This window comes from Paroedura picta, chromosome 7 (assembly GCF_049243985.1).
Source record: "Paroedura picta isolate Pp20150507F chromosome 7, Ppicta_v3.0, whole genome shotgun sequence".
Taxonomy (NCBI): Eukaryota; Metazoa; Chordata; class Lepidosauria; order Squamata; family Gekkonidae; genus Paroedura; species Paroedura picta.
Genome location: NC_135375.1, coordinates 92,894,665 through 92,910,133, shown reverse-complemented (window position 1 = coordinate 92,910,133; position 15,469 = coordinate 92,894,665). Strand labels below are relative to the sequence as shown.

Below are 15,469 nucleotides of genomic sequence, written 5' to 3'. Positions count from 1 at the left end.
TTTCTACACACTTGGTTGTATCATTTCAGTTCTCCCTTGGCTACCACTGGGAGTAGGGGTGGTGAAGTTGCTAGTTTTAGGTTGGGAAACTCCTGGAGATTTGGGGATGGAACCAGGGGAGGACAGGAACCCCAGTGGGGTACAGTGCTAGGGAGTCCACCCTCCAGAGCATCCATTCTCTCCTGGGGAATGGATCTCTGTGGTCTGGAGATGAGCTGCAATCCCAGGGGATCCCCAGATCCCATCTGGAGACTGGCAACTTTACCCCAATAATTAAACTCTGGGATGGATTCAAAGCCTTACACTTTCCCTGGATAAGTGATAGATACTTTGGCGGAAAATCAGTCTGATTCAGCTCACGTGCAGGATATTTGGATTTTTTTTTTAAGAAGAAGAAGAGTTGGTTCTTATATGCCGCTTTTCTCTACCCGAAGGAGTCTCAAAGCCTTCCCTTTCCTCTCCCCACAACAGACACCCTGTGAGGTGGGTGAGGTTGAGATATATCTGAAATCACTGCTAGGTCAGAACAGTTTTATCAATGCCATGGTGAGCCCAAGGTCACCCATGTGGGGAAGTGCAGAATTGAACCCGGCTCGCCAGATTAGAAGTCCACACTCCTAACCACTACACCAAACTGGCTCTCAGTTTTGTAGCATGAAATCTCTGGAGAGTGAAACTGCTGATCCTTTCACAGTTGAAGTGCAAATCCTTTTTTCTTTTTTACCTACCTGCATTTCTTCAGAGCTTACTATTCCTAATCTTGCAGGTGCAGCCTAAGGAATATGTAAACAAACAATATATCAAGAAATAATTGATTCAGCCCACATGTACATACTGTGAAAAACTCCTTTGTTTTAGAATGAGGGTTGCCAGCTTTGAGGTTGGAAAATTTCTGGAGAGCCTGGGAATGGAGGAGTTGGGGGAGGGGAGGAAGATCAGCAGAGATGTGATGCCCCCAGGTCCTCTCTCTGAAGGCACCATTTCCTTCAGGAGAATTGTTATTTGTGGGCTGTTTTAAATCAGTTGTAATTCTGAGGGAACTCCAGGCTTCAGCTGGAGATTGGCAACCTTCTTCATGATAGATAAAGCAAGAGTTGTAGATAAAGCAAGAATGTCATGTAGTTGTTAGGCTAGGACTGAGGAGACCTGGGCCAAAGGCCATGGAATGTACTAGAGCCAGTTACTCTTTCTGCTGTTCTCTCACAGGAACTCCATTTTGTTGACCTTTTGGGCACTTCTGGAACGTTGCTGAAGAGTAATGGGCACCACCACAAAATGGATGCCCTATGAGGAATGACAAATCAGGAAATGGGTGTCCGGGCAGGGCACTTATAAAACTTTAGGAGGTTCCAAACAAAGCATCTAGCTGTGGGGGTCACCACAACATGAGAAACTGTATTAAAAGGTCGTGGCATTAGGAAGGTTTGGAACCACTGGTCTAATCTCTTTGTTACTGAACTATACAAAGAACTGTATGTTACGTTCTTTCCTTGACTTTGAGGAACTGCTGTATAGTAAGGTGACCAGATTCTCCCACTTTTGTAGGGACATCTGGGGGTACCTGGGAAATTGTACTTATGTTGAAATTTAAAAATATGTATTACAATATTATTTTTTGTGTTCTATGCATTCTATGAAACTTTTTGTTGCTCCATATAGACCAAATTTTAAATCAAGAACCCCCCTGGTCATTGATGTTCCGCTTTACCAATGTTAAAATCTGATCACCTTACTGTATTGTGAACAAGTTCATAATGCATTCTGTTGAGTTCTTATATGGACCATGATTATCATCTTTAAATTCAAATTAAAAGATGAACTATGTAGCTATTGATCATAGACATGATAATTTCAGTAAACAACAAGTCATTGACATTTGAATAGCTGCATTTAAAAAAAAAATTAACAAAAGGGCACGCAGCCTGGATTCTGTGTCTTTGTCATAATTTACAATGACTTACAAAAGAAGGGGACATTCAAAATGCAGGTGAGCTGTCTAGATAAGATCCAGCGAGTTTTCCAACTTTCTTTGTCAGATACCTTTATGATTCGCATCTAACAAATTGAGCTGGGACTCTCAAAAACTTATACCCTGGAAACCTTGTTGGTTTTGCTGGTGTTAAAGCTGCTACTGGACTTGAATCTTGCTCTTCTGCTGCAAACCAAAGTAACTCTGTGGCCAGGAATGTTTTGCCTTCGTTACCATCCCTGAATGTTCCCTTTCTGTCTCCTTTTCCATTCTTTCCCTCTTGGAATAAAAGTAAGGAGCTGTACTGAGGGATAACATTGTACTAAACTAGACATTCTCACCCAGGATTTCATGAAACCCTGGGGTTTCTTGATGGCCCTGGAAGGGTTTCCTGAATGGGTAGGAGTTCGCTAATTTTTAATATATTTTTTCAATTTGTTAAACATTGGGTGATATGACCATATCTGGTCATATTGACCAACCCATACCCTCCCAAAATGGCCCATGATGGGTCTGGAGGGGGTGGGAGGGGGAGGGGCCATGGTAGGCATGTACGTAGCTATACTTCCCACCATAATCTGTATGATTGCACCACTTCTGGGGATCTCTCAAAGCCTGAATGTTTCAGGGGTTTCTCAATGGAAAAAGGCTGAGAAAGACCAAACTTGACCGAGGAAAAGGTTTCCCTTTGTCCTGATGCTGGATGGGTCAGTTTCCATGGGGAGATTCCACATGTCTTGTGGACAGAGCACACAGAGATTTTCTCCAGCACCTGGTCCTTGCACCACCACCCCACCATCACCATGATGGAGATTTCATCCATGAGTTGTAACAAAATGTCAGATACTTACTCCTTGGTTTGCTACATAAGGCAGATAGTACAAACTGGGATACATCTAGACAAAGGAGAGAAATTGGTTTAATGAAAAGTGTTTGGCTTAGGACAGGGGTAGTCAGCTTGTGGTCCTCCAGATGTTCATGGACTACAATTCCCATGAGCCCCTGCCAGCAAATGCACAGGTTGACTACCCCTGGTCGTTTTAATTTAAAACTGTAGCATATTCAGAAAATACCCAATTTAGACCAGTCAGACTGCCCACTTGGGTCCTCAATAACAGCCATGTAAAGAAGTTTGAAGAGACCTTATCTATGCAATTTATGTTGGTTAACATCATTCCCTCAACAAGGAATTTTCAGCAACGAACCAGAATACATTTCCCAGGATTCTTTCAGAGAAATGATGACAGTCAAAATCAATACCATGGTAGTGTAATATAGATACAAGCATGCCACTGATTATGATTTTAGAGATTATGAGTAATACTGTCCATCTTGACCAAGTTAATCCTATTCATATCAAAATCTAGTTGCCTTGAATGTACATTGCCTATTGATGGGGCTGGCCTTTGGGGAGGGCAGGAGAGGGGCATCTTCTGGCCAAGATAGTCGTTTAGCTATCTAAGCAGATGTGGTTTTAGAATTAACCCAGCAGGGTATAACAGGGTGTGCTTATTTATTAATGGTTGAATTAACATTAAAAGCCTTGTGTTAACAGATAGGTGTGCTGTGTAGTGCTCCAACTGTACCCACTGCTGAAGCACACTATCTCCCCCTCCCCCTTTGCTACCTGTATTCTGTATCTGTATTCTCATCACATTTTGGATCTGGTAATCCTGGCAAAAGGAAACATGGTCACCAAAGAATCCGCTGGCTCGACACGATCAAAGCCAATACAGAGATGACCATGAACCAACTGAAAGAAGTGGTCATTGACAGAGATGAATGGAGAAAACTTTCCTATAGAATCGCTGAGGGTCGGACACGACTGAACGGATAACATCATCATCATCATCATCAATCCTGGTCATTTGCCACCTGGGCTTGCAGTAATAACAGTGACAGACTTGTGATGGAACTTCAGGCAAGGCAGCGTCCCATCCTGTCCTCCCCCACAAATTGTGAAGAAGGTATTCTGCTGCCCTTCAGGTAGAAACAATCCCACACAGCTTGTAGGGATCACACACACACACCCCTTCCAGTAGGGCTGGTGGGAAGTACTGCCTCTGGCTCAGTGCTGCCTCTGGCTCAGATTCTACTCCTTCTGTGATACATAAGGAATGTACCTAGAAACAGTGACTGTATTGGGGCTAGTGTGTGTGAAATATCTGGAGAGTAAACTTACAGATCGCTGCTGTGCTTGTTGTACTGGGTCCTGTGGGCTTCCAAGCAAACTGGGATAGATCTTTGCAAAGAGAAGTAGAAGAGAGTGGAGGGAGGGTTCAAATGAAATGGACACAGAGCAGGTACTTCAATGTATGCACAAGTATCAAAAAAGGTTATTCCTCACATATTTTTGTTTTGTTTGGCATTCTGTCAGCCATCCCTCCTTTCTGCACAAGATTCTAATTGTCAATTTTAAGCCTTTCACTCTGGTTGTAATATGATTTCTTTGGGTTGGTTTTAATAGTCTTAAAATGTGGGTTTTTTAAAATGTATATTTTCATTTGTTGGCTGCCTAGTAACCTTGGCGGAAAAGTGAGATATACATTTTGTCAAATAATGAAAATGAAATGAAAATGAAAGGAACAAATAACCAGACTATTAGTAAAAGCTATTACTTGCACAACAGCTTATTGTGCAGAAATGTGCTGTTTCGATGGTCACTTAATACACATTATTTTATGCCTTTTCTGCATGTGATTTTGTGTGTGTGTGTGTGTAGGCTCTGGCCCCATCCTGCTGCACTTTATCCACATACATTTTTGTGCCTTTAATTTTCACTTCAGGTTTTTTTGTTTGTTTTTCCCCATCCCCCTACCCCTGGCTCCTTTGAGACTACTTTTAACCAAATGTTTTATGGAAGCTGATCTGAGTCAGCTTTTCTCTAATGCAAAGTTTTTTGGGGGGTTTCTTTGTCCCCACCTACCTCCAGGCCACATTACAATTACTGGATTTTCATCATTTACTCCTTTCTCCCCACCCTTTGATGAATTATTTCAATTTTAAAGGATCTAAAATAGTAATACAATGCTGTAGTTTAAAAAAAGATATTTGAATCTCTAGCTTTCTTTTTTAAAGGAAGTCTCTATCACCTTCTGTCACAGAGATATAAAGAAAAAGGCATATATCTGCAAGGCAAGAGGATAGAGACTTACTTTTTAAAACAAATAAAAGCCAAGGATTCAGAGAACTTGCTTAAACTATCATTGCAACACCATAGAATTATATCTCTATTTCAGGGTCATTTTACAAAAATAGGGGGGTGCTGTAATGCCACTGATTACACCAATTACAATACCCTTCCAATAAAATCCTCCATAATGAACGCCCATGCAGAAGAAAATAAACTAATTCCACAACTGGAAAAATACATGGTGGGGTGAAGATGTGTGGAAGAATGCTGCCCAAATTGATTCCACTTATTTGGATCAACTCCCAAGAAAATCAGGAGTAAGTCAAGGCTGCGGAAAAGGTAGACTGCTTTAGGGCTGAGGAAATAACAGCTTGCCAAAGTCCAGCTAATGAATTCACAGCTGGGGTGAAACTTAAATGTGGATCTCAGCCTCACATTTTTCACCATTGCTATGTGCCAGCTCTTATTTATTTTTTATCACCATTAAATCAAACTCAATACATTTTAGTGCACTGAGGAGCTACGTCATAAAAAAGCATACTTACCCCCTGACCCATTGTCCCGAAGTATTCTTGAAATGTTAACTGTATTATCAAAAGAAGACAGATTAAAGCCACATATTTTACAAGGCTTACATTAAATAAAGACTGAATCAAGACTTGATCTTAATGTACACATCAAGCTACAAGCACTCAAAACAGTCTTTCAACTATCTGGACAGGAGTGCATGTATGGACTGCAACATATAAGAACTTAGAAGAACAAAAGCTCAATGACCTCCAATTGTGTTAGAAGGATTTTCCAAGCAACACAGAGAAGATTTATAATCCCTCATATTAATTATGCCTTATTACTTCTCTGTTGGTACAATTTTTTTAAAAAAAAGCTTATTTAACAGAGTCGTTCCCGTCAGTCATTCCCGTTTTCAGTGCTCTGCTTCTACACCATTAGGTGGTCGGGACTGTTGGCAGCCGTCCTAAAAATAGTCTCCTGGAGCTGAACAAGTTGGGTTGGATCCAACCAACCTTTTCAGCTCATTCTCAATTCCCCTCTTTATGACAGTCCTTATCACACATTGCTTTTGTTCCAGCATAGCCTTTTTAGTGGTCCAGTGGGACTCGCTGCACCACCAGTGGAAAAGCTGGATGGATCTAACTCATAGAGCTTATAATGCACCTGCAGGAGGTTCACTTTATTAACTAAAAGGTCAGCTTCCTATATTTTAACCCCAACTGGCCAGACTTGAGGATTCATCCTGCTTGCCAGACTCAGGAGTTATCTTGTCTTGACACTCTTATTCTAGTAAAGGCTGTGTGGTTACATCCCTCAACATAAACTATGAGATTTCTGGTTTAAGCAGTCCCTGAAAATTCTCTATAGTATGCCTGGTTTTGGGATTGATATTCCAGCTGCCTATAAAAACAAACCTGTTGTGTTTGCCTGTCTGGGGGCAGCAGTTGTTGAACAACTGGATGATGTCCTCCCGGCTGTGGAAATGGTTTCTGCTGGAATGGTGGCTGCATATCATACTGCTGGAGTTGAATTGGCCTAGTAGTATATGGGATTTGATTGGCCAGTAGGAAGGGAAACTGCTCTTGTATTCCAGGAGGCTGAAGGGGAGTTTGCTGGGATGGCAGAGGAGGAGGGTGCACCGGCATCGAATATTCGTACTGTGGAGCAATGGGAGATAAAACAGCCATGAGGAAAAGGATGACATCATCAGAAAGCTATGTCCAAGATGGTGGATTAGCAGAGCAAAGTAGAATACACTAATTCTATCAATACTTTGAAGAAGCTTCCTAAGACATCTAGCTGCAACCCTTATTGCAGTTTGGTGTAGTGGTTAGGAGTGCGGACTTCTAATCTGGCATGCCAGGTTCGATTCTGCGCTCCCCCACATGCAACCAGCTGGGTGACCTTGGGCTCACCACAGCACTGAATAAAACTGTTCTGACCGAGCAGTGATATCAGGGCTCTCTCAGCCTCACCCACCTCACAGGGTGTCTGTTGTGGGGAGAGGAATGGGAAGGCGACTGTAAGCCTCCTTCGGGTAGGGAAAAGCGACATATAAGAACCAACTCTTCTTCTTCTTCTTACGATATGTATGTTTCATTTATTAGAAAATGTACATACCACCTCTACAGACTGTTCAGTGTGGCTTACAGTCAAGACAATAATATAAAGCTGTTAGAGCAAACTCAGAAATACCAAACCCGTGAAAGAAGAAAAGCTGTTTTTTCATGCCCATCTTTTCACTATCTAGAGGAGTCCTAAAACTGCTTACAAACACCTTTCCCTCCCTCTCCTCACAACAGATACCCTAGGAGATAGATGGGGCTGAGCGAGCTCTGAGAGAACTGCTCTGTGAGAACAGTTCAAATGTAATAGCCAGCACTGCAAACTGGTCTGGAAAAAAACGTGTAACCATCCCAGCTGACTAAGCACTGGAATTATGAGTTCCAATTTAGCAGCTTGCTCCAGGCAAGAATCTCACTGCCACATTTTGCATCAAGTGAAGCTTCCATTCTAAGACGTCTTCAAAGGCAGCCCTATGTATAGCATATTAACAGTAGCCTAGTCCAGAGGTTATGGGTCAGTATAACTAGAACAGGAAAGCCAAAATAAGCTGAAAAGCTAACTGAAAGAAGGAGCTCCTGGCAATAATGCTGATGCCCACTTGTTTATCCATTAACAAGGCTGGGTCCATGAGCACCCACAAATTCCTAACTTAAGTTCTACTAAAGAGAACTTAACCCCACCTACATCTCATAGACCAACACCAGCCAAACATTCTGCCTCCCCAACCAACATCACCTCCACCTTCACCTTTAATTTGTTCATTCTTGGTCACTGGTCCAGAACCTTCACAGCTTTCAAGTGGTGAGTGTCAATGTACAGTAAAATTATGAGGGCTCTGTTTGGCTACCCTTCATCCAAGAGATCTCCATTTTAATTGCAGTGAGGAACTTTTGTAAATCTCAGACAATGCCCAAACACATGTAAATAATTGAATACTTGGTGAACATTTCGGAAGATATTTTTGAAGACTCAGATGGAAAATTGACACACATTTTGGGAAATATGGAGAAACTTAACAAAAAGTTTCTTCATACATCCTTAATTTAGAAGAGGAAGAGGAAGAGGAAGAGGAAGAGGAAGAGGAAGAGGAAGAGGAAGAGGAAGAGGAAGAGGAAGAGGAAGAGGAAGAGGAAGAGGAAGAGGAAGAAGAGTTAGTTCTTATATGCCACTTATCTCTACCCGAAGGAGACTCAAAGCGACTTACAGTCACCTTCCCTTTCCTCTGCCCACAATAGACACCCTGTGAGGGAAGTGAGGCTGAGAGAGCCCTGATATTACTGCTTGGTCAGAACAGTTTTATCAGTGCCATGGCAAGCCCAAGGTCACCCAGTTTGCTGCATGTGGGGGAGTGCAGAATCGAACCCAGCATGCCAGATTAGAAGTCCGCACTCCTAACCACTACACCAAACTATTTCTTACTCTGTATGCTTTTTAGAGTGCTCACAGCAAGAATGGCTCACCTGTTGAGTATCATGCTCATGAAGTCTTCGCTTCCCCCAATATGATGGTGATGAATGGGGTGGAAGGAAATTGTGCATCCACATGTGGAATGGATCAGCATAGGTATACGGCCGCGCATACTACAGGAGTGAAGAAAAGAGAATATATTTATTGTTATATGATCATTCAGACTTTAAAGGCCCTTAACAGTTCAGGCTACAATTCAGGCTAAATATCAAGGAGTCAAATTAAATACACAGGAGTCAAAATTAATACACAACTAACAAATCTTTATACAGCTTTTCAAAGAGATCCTGCTCTGTTTACGTCCATTCTTTTCTGCTAATACACCACTAAATTTGTTTAGAGAGAAAGAGATGGAAGAAAAAGATAGGCATTTATTTGTTTACTTACTAGTTTTACCTATTGTGCACCCTAACCCTAACCAATTGAGGCCTCAAGGTCGTGTACCAATGAAAGAGGAAATTCTAAATAAAACCACATCAATAAAGCCTTCAAAAATTAGGGGGGAAATAGCTTGGCTAGTAGAGCCTCTTGTGGCGCAGGATGGTAAGGCAGCTGACATGCTGTCTGAAGCTCTGACCATGAGGCTGGGAGTTCAATCCCAGCAGCCGGCTCAAGTTTGACTCAGCCTTCCAGCCTTCCGAGGTCGGTAAAACGAGTACCCAGCTTGCTGGGGGGTAAAATGGTAATGACTGGGGAAGGCACTGGCAAGGCCACCCCGTATTGAGTCTGCTATGTAAACACTAGAGGGTGTCACCCCAAGGGTCAGACATGACTCGGTGCTTGCACAGGGGATACCTTTACCTTTAGCTTGGCTAGTATGGCTTATGTGGGTTGCCCACTCTGGGTTGGAAAATTCCTGCAGACTTGTGGACAGTCTGCAGAGGGGCCTCAGTGGGGTATAGTGCCCTATAGTCCACCCTCCAAAGCAGCCATTTTCTCCAGGGGAACTGATCTTTTTGATCTCTATAAATCTACTATAATTCCAAGGGATCACCAGGCTCTACCCAGAGGTTGCCTTGTCAATGTTTTCTTGGCAGTAAATCCCACAGACAGCCTCAAATAACTGCACAGGGAAAATAGCCCAATTTCAGCTACAGGGAGTCACAAATTATTACTCCCTGTAGCTGAAATTGGACTATTTTCCCTCTTTTCCCTCTTTCATTTCTGTCTTGGAAATTATTGGTGACTGTTGAGTCTTACTGTTGCTAAGGATCACTGGAATGTTTTATTTTAAATAACCATGATTCTTCCTCCACCCCATTTTATTGGTATAAAATAAGAACACAGAACACAAAAATGGTATATTTACTATTTCAGCGACACTAATTTATCAATATTCTGTCTGGATATTGTTGTGGTTACCTGTGAGAATACATTTGTTCTACTCCTCTGAAAAGCAGCAGCAACAATAAAAACCCTCCCATGTTACTGTCAGCCATTCCTTTTTTACAATATTTTCATTCTTATATCCCTCTGAGTTTCTGATGGTATACTTTGCTGACACAAAAGTGCAGCTAAATTACAGAACCTAATTTTCATAGAGCTAAGCGATTGGTTCCTACCAACTTTTCTGTCAGTGAAAGAGGCAGGAGGGGATCACAGGAACTGTGTAGAGAAAAACCCCTTGGATTGCACTGGAGTTTGGAGGGAAATTAGGCAACATGATATGGGAAAGTTGGTAGACTGAACCCATTGGAAGGAAGAAAAAGGAGGAAGAGGATGGGGAGGAGAATTGCAACCAACTCATTGCAACCCAATCCATGAACATTTGGGCTGGAAAGACATGGAGATGGTTTGCCATAAGCCTTCCTCTGTGTATTAGCTCGTCTTTCTTGGTGATCTCCCATTCTAAAGCTTGGGCTAAACTGGCCTATTCAAACTGTTCCATTATCTAGAAATTATTCAAAAGTATACTTGCATAATAGAGGAATGAGTTCCCACATACTATATAATGTAAGTGACATGTCTAGGATTATAAGATACCTGCTGGGTCAACACCTATGATCCATCTACTCTAATATCCTAGTTCCAATATCAGTCTTGCAGATGCTTCCAAAAAGTCCAAAAACAGGGCATAAACACTTCCCCCAAAGTTTGCCTACGAGTAATTGTATTCAGAAATACACTCATGCTTCACATGGAAGTTCCATTAAGCTTTTATGCTTAGTAGCAATGGTAGACTTATTTTGCATAAAACTGCTTAATTCCCTTTTAAAGCTTTCTAATCAAGTGGTTATCACAACATGTTATGCAGAAATTCTATAAATTATAGCACTATGAGAAAAAAGTGGAAAAATATCTCTGTTTCTTCTATCCATACCATGGATAATTACACAACTGTTGGTCATGTGTCAAAGACTTTTTCACACTGGGCTTTCACTGCAGCTTAACTATATTCCATACCAGTGGCACCACTCTGGGCCACCACTGGTGAATTGCAGATTTGTACAACCCAAGGGATGCAGTCAGGGTAGAACAGTTCCACCATGCAAGAAGGAGATTGTGTGGGAGGGGGGGCAGGAAGGTGGGGTTTCATGAGAATGCAATCCTACCTTCCCAAGGGGAAAAATGCCCAATTCAGCCTCTGGGGCATTGTGGAAATAAGTGGGGCATTTTATGTCCCCTCCAGGCCTACATAGGATGGGAAGCCGGACCTTCCAGGCCTGGCTCTTCTATGTCCATGTGGGCCTCCACTGGGCTAGCCTCCGTTGGTCCCTGGACCGCCTAAGGGAATGCGGGAAATATCTGTGTTCCCTTAAAGTGGGGCAATGGGGGCTTAACTCATGCTGGGTCTGGGAGAGGCCCACCCTGGTGGCAACATCACCTGGAAGTAGGAATTAGTGCCACTGCCATATGACTGCTCTCCTGTCCTTTTCCACCCACATGGACTTGGCTCTACATACAATATCATTTGCTGTTGTTGCTATCCCATTTGGGTTTTTTCCCCCCATGTTTTCCTCTTTTTTTTCTTCTTTTTTTTACCACTGCAAAGCTGGTCTGACAAAATGTGGGGAAAGCTTGGAGGAAAAAAACAGGAGAGCAATGACTGGCAAATGAGAGTGGGGAAACCAATGCAGTTCAGATGTGGGGTTGAAGCAAAACCTTGATGCGAAAATACCCAACGCCTTTACAAATGTTCTGTCACTGAGGTGATGCATATTTTCAGTGGGGAGCCACTGGCTTAAAAATCACCCCCCCACACACACACACACACAATCAAGATTTAACTCTTAAGAAAGCAATCTGGGCACAGTCACATTTACTTACCGTGTGAAAAGTTTGTTGGGTCAGTTACATGAGAGGATTAGCCTCAATCCCTTATGCCGGGGGTAGTCAATCTGTGGTCCTCCAGATGTCTATGGACTACAATTCCCATGAGCCCCTGCCAGTGTTTGCTGGCAGGGGCTCATGGGAATTGTAGTCCATGGACATCTGGAGGTCCACAGGTTGACTACCCCTGCCTTACGCTACTGAACATTTCAATTATCCTTCTGAAAGAGGGGGAGGGGGACCAGCATCTAAGCAAACCTGAGGCCTAGCTGCTACTCTGTTCTTCATGATTTTTACCCCATATATGCTGAAACAAGTGTGGCTTTAAATATGAGCCAAGAGCCTGTTAATATTATTGAAGAATTAACAGCATGCACATGATGCAAGCTGCTCAAAAGGAGATTGTGTATCTTTGCAGTCAAACAAGCATGCTCTCATGCGACATTGATGCTTGAAAATGTGAGTTGCAGTACATATTTCTGTAGAAGATAACGTTGGCCGTAGCCCTGAAAACGGTAATCAAAATCCTACATGCAATAGAACTGATTTGCTTCTAGTCATTACAGAAATTCTATCTGAGAGATACAAAGCCGTGACTCCTAAAAACATTACAAAATATAACCAGATGAACCCTTGTTTTGAAGTGACAGTCACTTTGCAAATGTTTCTTCATCAGGTTTTCACTTCTGATCCTAACTATATGGGCAACTGCAAGCCGGGTTACACCATTCAGTGGGTTCAGAAATGTGGAACTCTGCTTGAAACAGTGCTGGAAATCACCAGGTATTCAGACAGCTCAACCAATAATCCATGCTGCATGTTCACAGTATAGTCCTATGACACGTACTGTTGTAGGTGCATACTGATAGTTCTTAGTTCAAAATCTGTGTGCAACTTTTTTCCAGTGGGGCAGGTCTGCAGTGGAATCGTTCATGTTTTCCCCAGAGACTCTTGCCAAGCCTTAATTGGATTGCCATGATAAGATGTTGGGTAAACCACAGAAAAAACTCTTAATTGGCCATAAAATGTTATATGCCTTGTAGGTCACCAGGATAAATGACACCAGACATTTAGCTGTGTGGCAAGCATTCACAGTTCATAGCGCTAAAAGATCTCTTTATACACAGATCTACTAGTAACTACAAGGCCATTGAAATATACAGATCTAGTATTTTATGCATTCTCATTTTCCTTGTTTGGAACTTCCTGTTCCTTGGGGAAGGGATGTCTGTTTTGCATGTGTTTTGCTCCCTCTAGTGTCTGATTCAATGTTACATTGGTTTACACCTGGCATAAACCCCCACAGGTTAAATCTGAGAGGTGATATGGTGGACATAAACAGACATAATATCAAATTGACTACCAGAGAAAGCAAAACACATGCAAAACAGATCCCCCCCCCCAAAAAAAGGAACAGGATCTTACAAACTAGGGAACTGAGAACACTGAAAATCCCTAGAGTAACTCTATAAGAGGATTTTAAAAATTACCTCCAAATACATTGCAGCATAATACTTGCAAGGGCAGTGTCAAAATATATACTTCAAGGTATCCAAGTGTGTCGGGGAAGTATCTGTGAAAGAACAAAATATCTACTGGAATTTCTTCTTTTCCCCCCTAAGATGTGCAGATGGGAAGATGCTAGTGGCTTTTATCTGAAAAGCAGTTAGGTAACAAGCTTTCCCACTGATGATTATTCTATGGAATAATATTGTATTAGTAGAAAAAAAGCTACAGATTCAAACTCCATGTTGTTGACACACAAAAATAACCATCTAGGAAAATGTTCTTGAAACCTAAAGGTAAAGGTAAAGGTATCCCCTGTGCAAGCACCGAGTCATGTCTGACCCTTGGGGTGATGCCCTCTAGCGTTTTCATGGCAATACGGGGTGGTTTGCCAGTGCCTTCCCCAATCATTACCGTTTACCCCCCAGCAAGCAGGGTACTCATTTTACCGACTTCGGAAGGATGGAAGGCTGAGTCAACCTTGAGCCGGCTGCTGGGATCGAACTCCCAGCCTCATGGGCAAAGCTTTCAGACGGCTGCCTTACCACTCTGCACCACAAGAGGTTCCTCTCTTGAAACCTATCACCCCTATACATTGTATCTCCTCTAATTTGAAATTTTTGATATAAAACTGTATTGGTCTCTATAAGTAAAGGTGTACTGGAATTACCGGCATAGCAGAACATATTCCTAATAGACATGAGAGAAGTATCCATTGTTTCATATCTGTGATTCTTTCTGGAGCAAGAAATTCCTGGGAAACGTTTCCTGGGGAGGATCTGGCCCTGGAATTGAAATATAGAACACAGTCAAACCGTCTATACAAATATCATATTGACACAGATGATGGTGTGGCTGATTCTTACAGGTACTCAACAGTAGGGGTTATCATTCCGGAAACATCATTTGGGAAAAGTTGACAAGTCAATTCTATACTGAAATGCAATATTTTTTTTAAAAAACTATTATAATAAAACCAGAGAAGAAGGAGAGCTGTTTTTGTGTATCCAACTTTTTACTACCCGAAGGAGTCTCCAAGCGGCTTATGCTTGCCTGCTCTTCCTCTCCCCGCAACAGGGCCCCTGTGAGGTAGGTGAGGCTGAGAGAGCTCTGAGAGAAACTGTGACTAGCCCAAAGTCACCCAACTGGCTGCACATTTTTAATTTTTTAATTTAGCAAAAATAACAGCCATCAGACATCAGGGAACTCCAAGCAAGAGGCACATTTCACTCTTACACTCCAAATGAGTAGAGAGGGGTGCGTCAACAACTGGACAGTGAATATACAAAAACTCTTGTCCACCCTTGCCTCGCAACAGCATCTGGGGATGGTTTGCTAATGGCCATCAGCTTCTGCTGCTAAGGACCAATGAAGAAGACAGCCACAAACACATCTGAATGATGCGAGATGGTCAATAAGAGCATCCTTGTTCCATTCCACAGGAAGCATGTTCACCTCCCTCCCACCTGCTCCCTCCCAGGCACACTACTGAACTGGCTCATCAGCTGTCGCTTACTCTGCAGGCATCACATCTTCTGGACTTATATCCAGAAGGGATCATCCCAAAAAATAAGGTCTTCAGAAGCCACAAGCTATATTGCCTTCACAAAAACAAGGATATTTCATAAGGAATGCAGTCAGAAGATGCAACCATCCCGTTGCCTGACATTTTTCTTCCCTAAACAGTAATTTCCATAACAAATTCATAAACATAACAGCAAGAGGATTCAAAGAGAACATGCAGATGTCAATCAACCAATTCCTAGCTAACTCTGTAGCTCAAGGGGAGGGGGGAGGGGGAGTGCTGCCAAACTTCAACAGATTTCTAGTGACTTGGTAACCATATTCCAAAAGAGAGAAGGCTCCTGTAGGCATTTTGCCGAAGCGAATTTGAGAGTCTTGTGTGAATAAAACAAAACACCTAAGGAACACTGGGCGAAATGAAACATGTCTCAGGGCTGAATACCAATTGAGTAGCCATATTAGTCAATGAAAGAGTTAGATGGCATTTAACATCAATAAATTTGTGGTGGAATAAAGTTTTC

General features: G+C 42.3%; 2 protein-coding genes across 5 annotated transcripts in view; one reads left to right on the top strand and one right to left on the bottom strand.

Moving 5' to 3' along the window:
- LOC143841291 (uncharacterized) overlaps positions 1–15,469 on the top strand; it is a 188,566-nt gene that overhangs the window by 92,767 nt on the left and 80,330 nt on the right. The gene's annotated exons all lie outside the window — the stretch shown is intronic.
- The window catches only part of AMBN (ameloblastin), a 29,994-nt gene that overhangs the window by 3,304 nt on the left and 11,221 nt on the right, over positions 1–15,469 (bottom strand). For all 4 annotated transcript variants that reach the window (XM_077345407.1, XM_077345408.1, XM_077345409.1 and 1 more), the window contains 7 exons: positions 14,095–14,209; positions 8,642–8,761; positions 6,530–6,772; positions 5,648–5,686; positions 4,152–4,211; positions 2,821–2,865; positions 729–773 (listed from right to left, as the gene is read on the bottom strand). In XM_077345407.1, the coding sequence (XP_077201522.1) occupies positions 729–773; positions 2,821–2,865; positions 4,152–4,211; positions 5,648–5,686; positions 6,530–6,772; positions 8,642–8,761; positions 14,095–14,209 (667 nt within the window). The remainder of the gene's footprint in view (positions 1–728; positions 774–2,820; positions 2,866–4,151; positions 4,212–5,647; positions 5,687–6,529; positions 6,773–8,641; positions 8,762–14,094; positions 14,210–15,469) is intronic.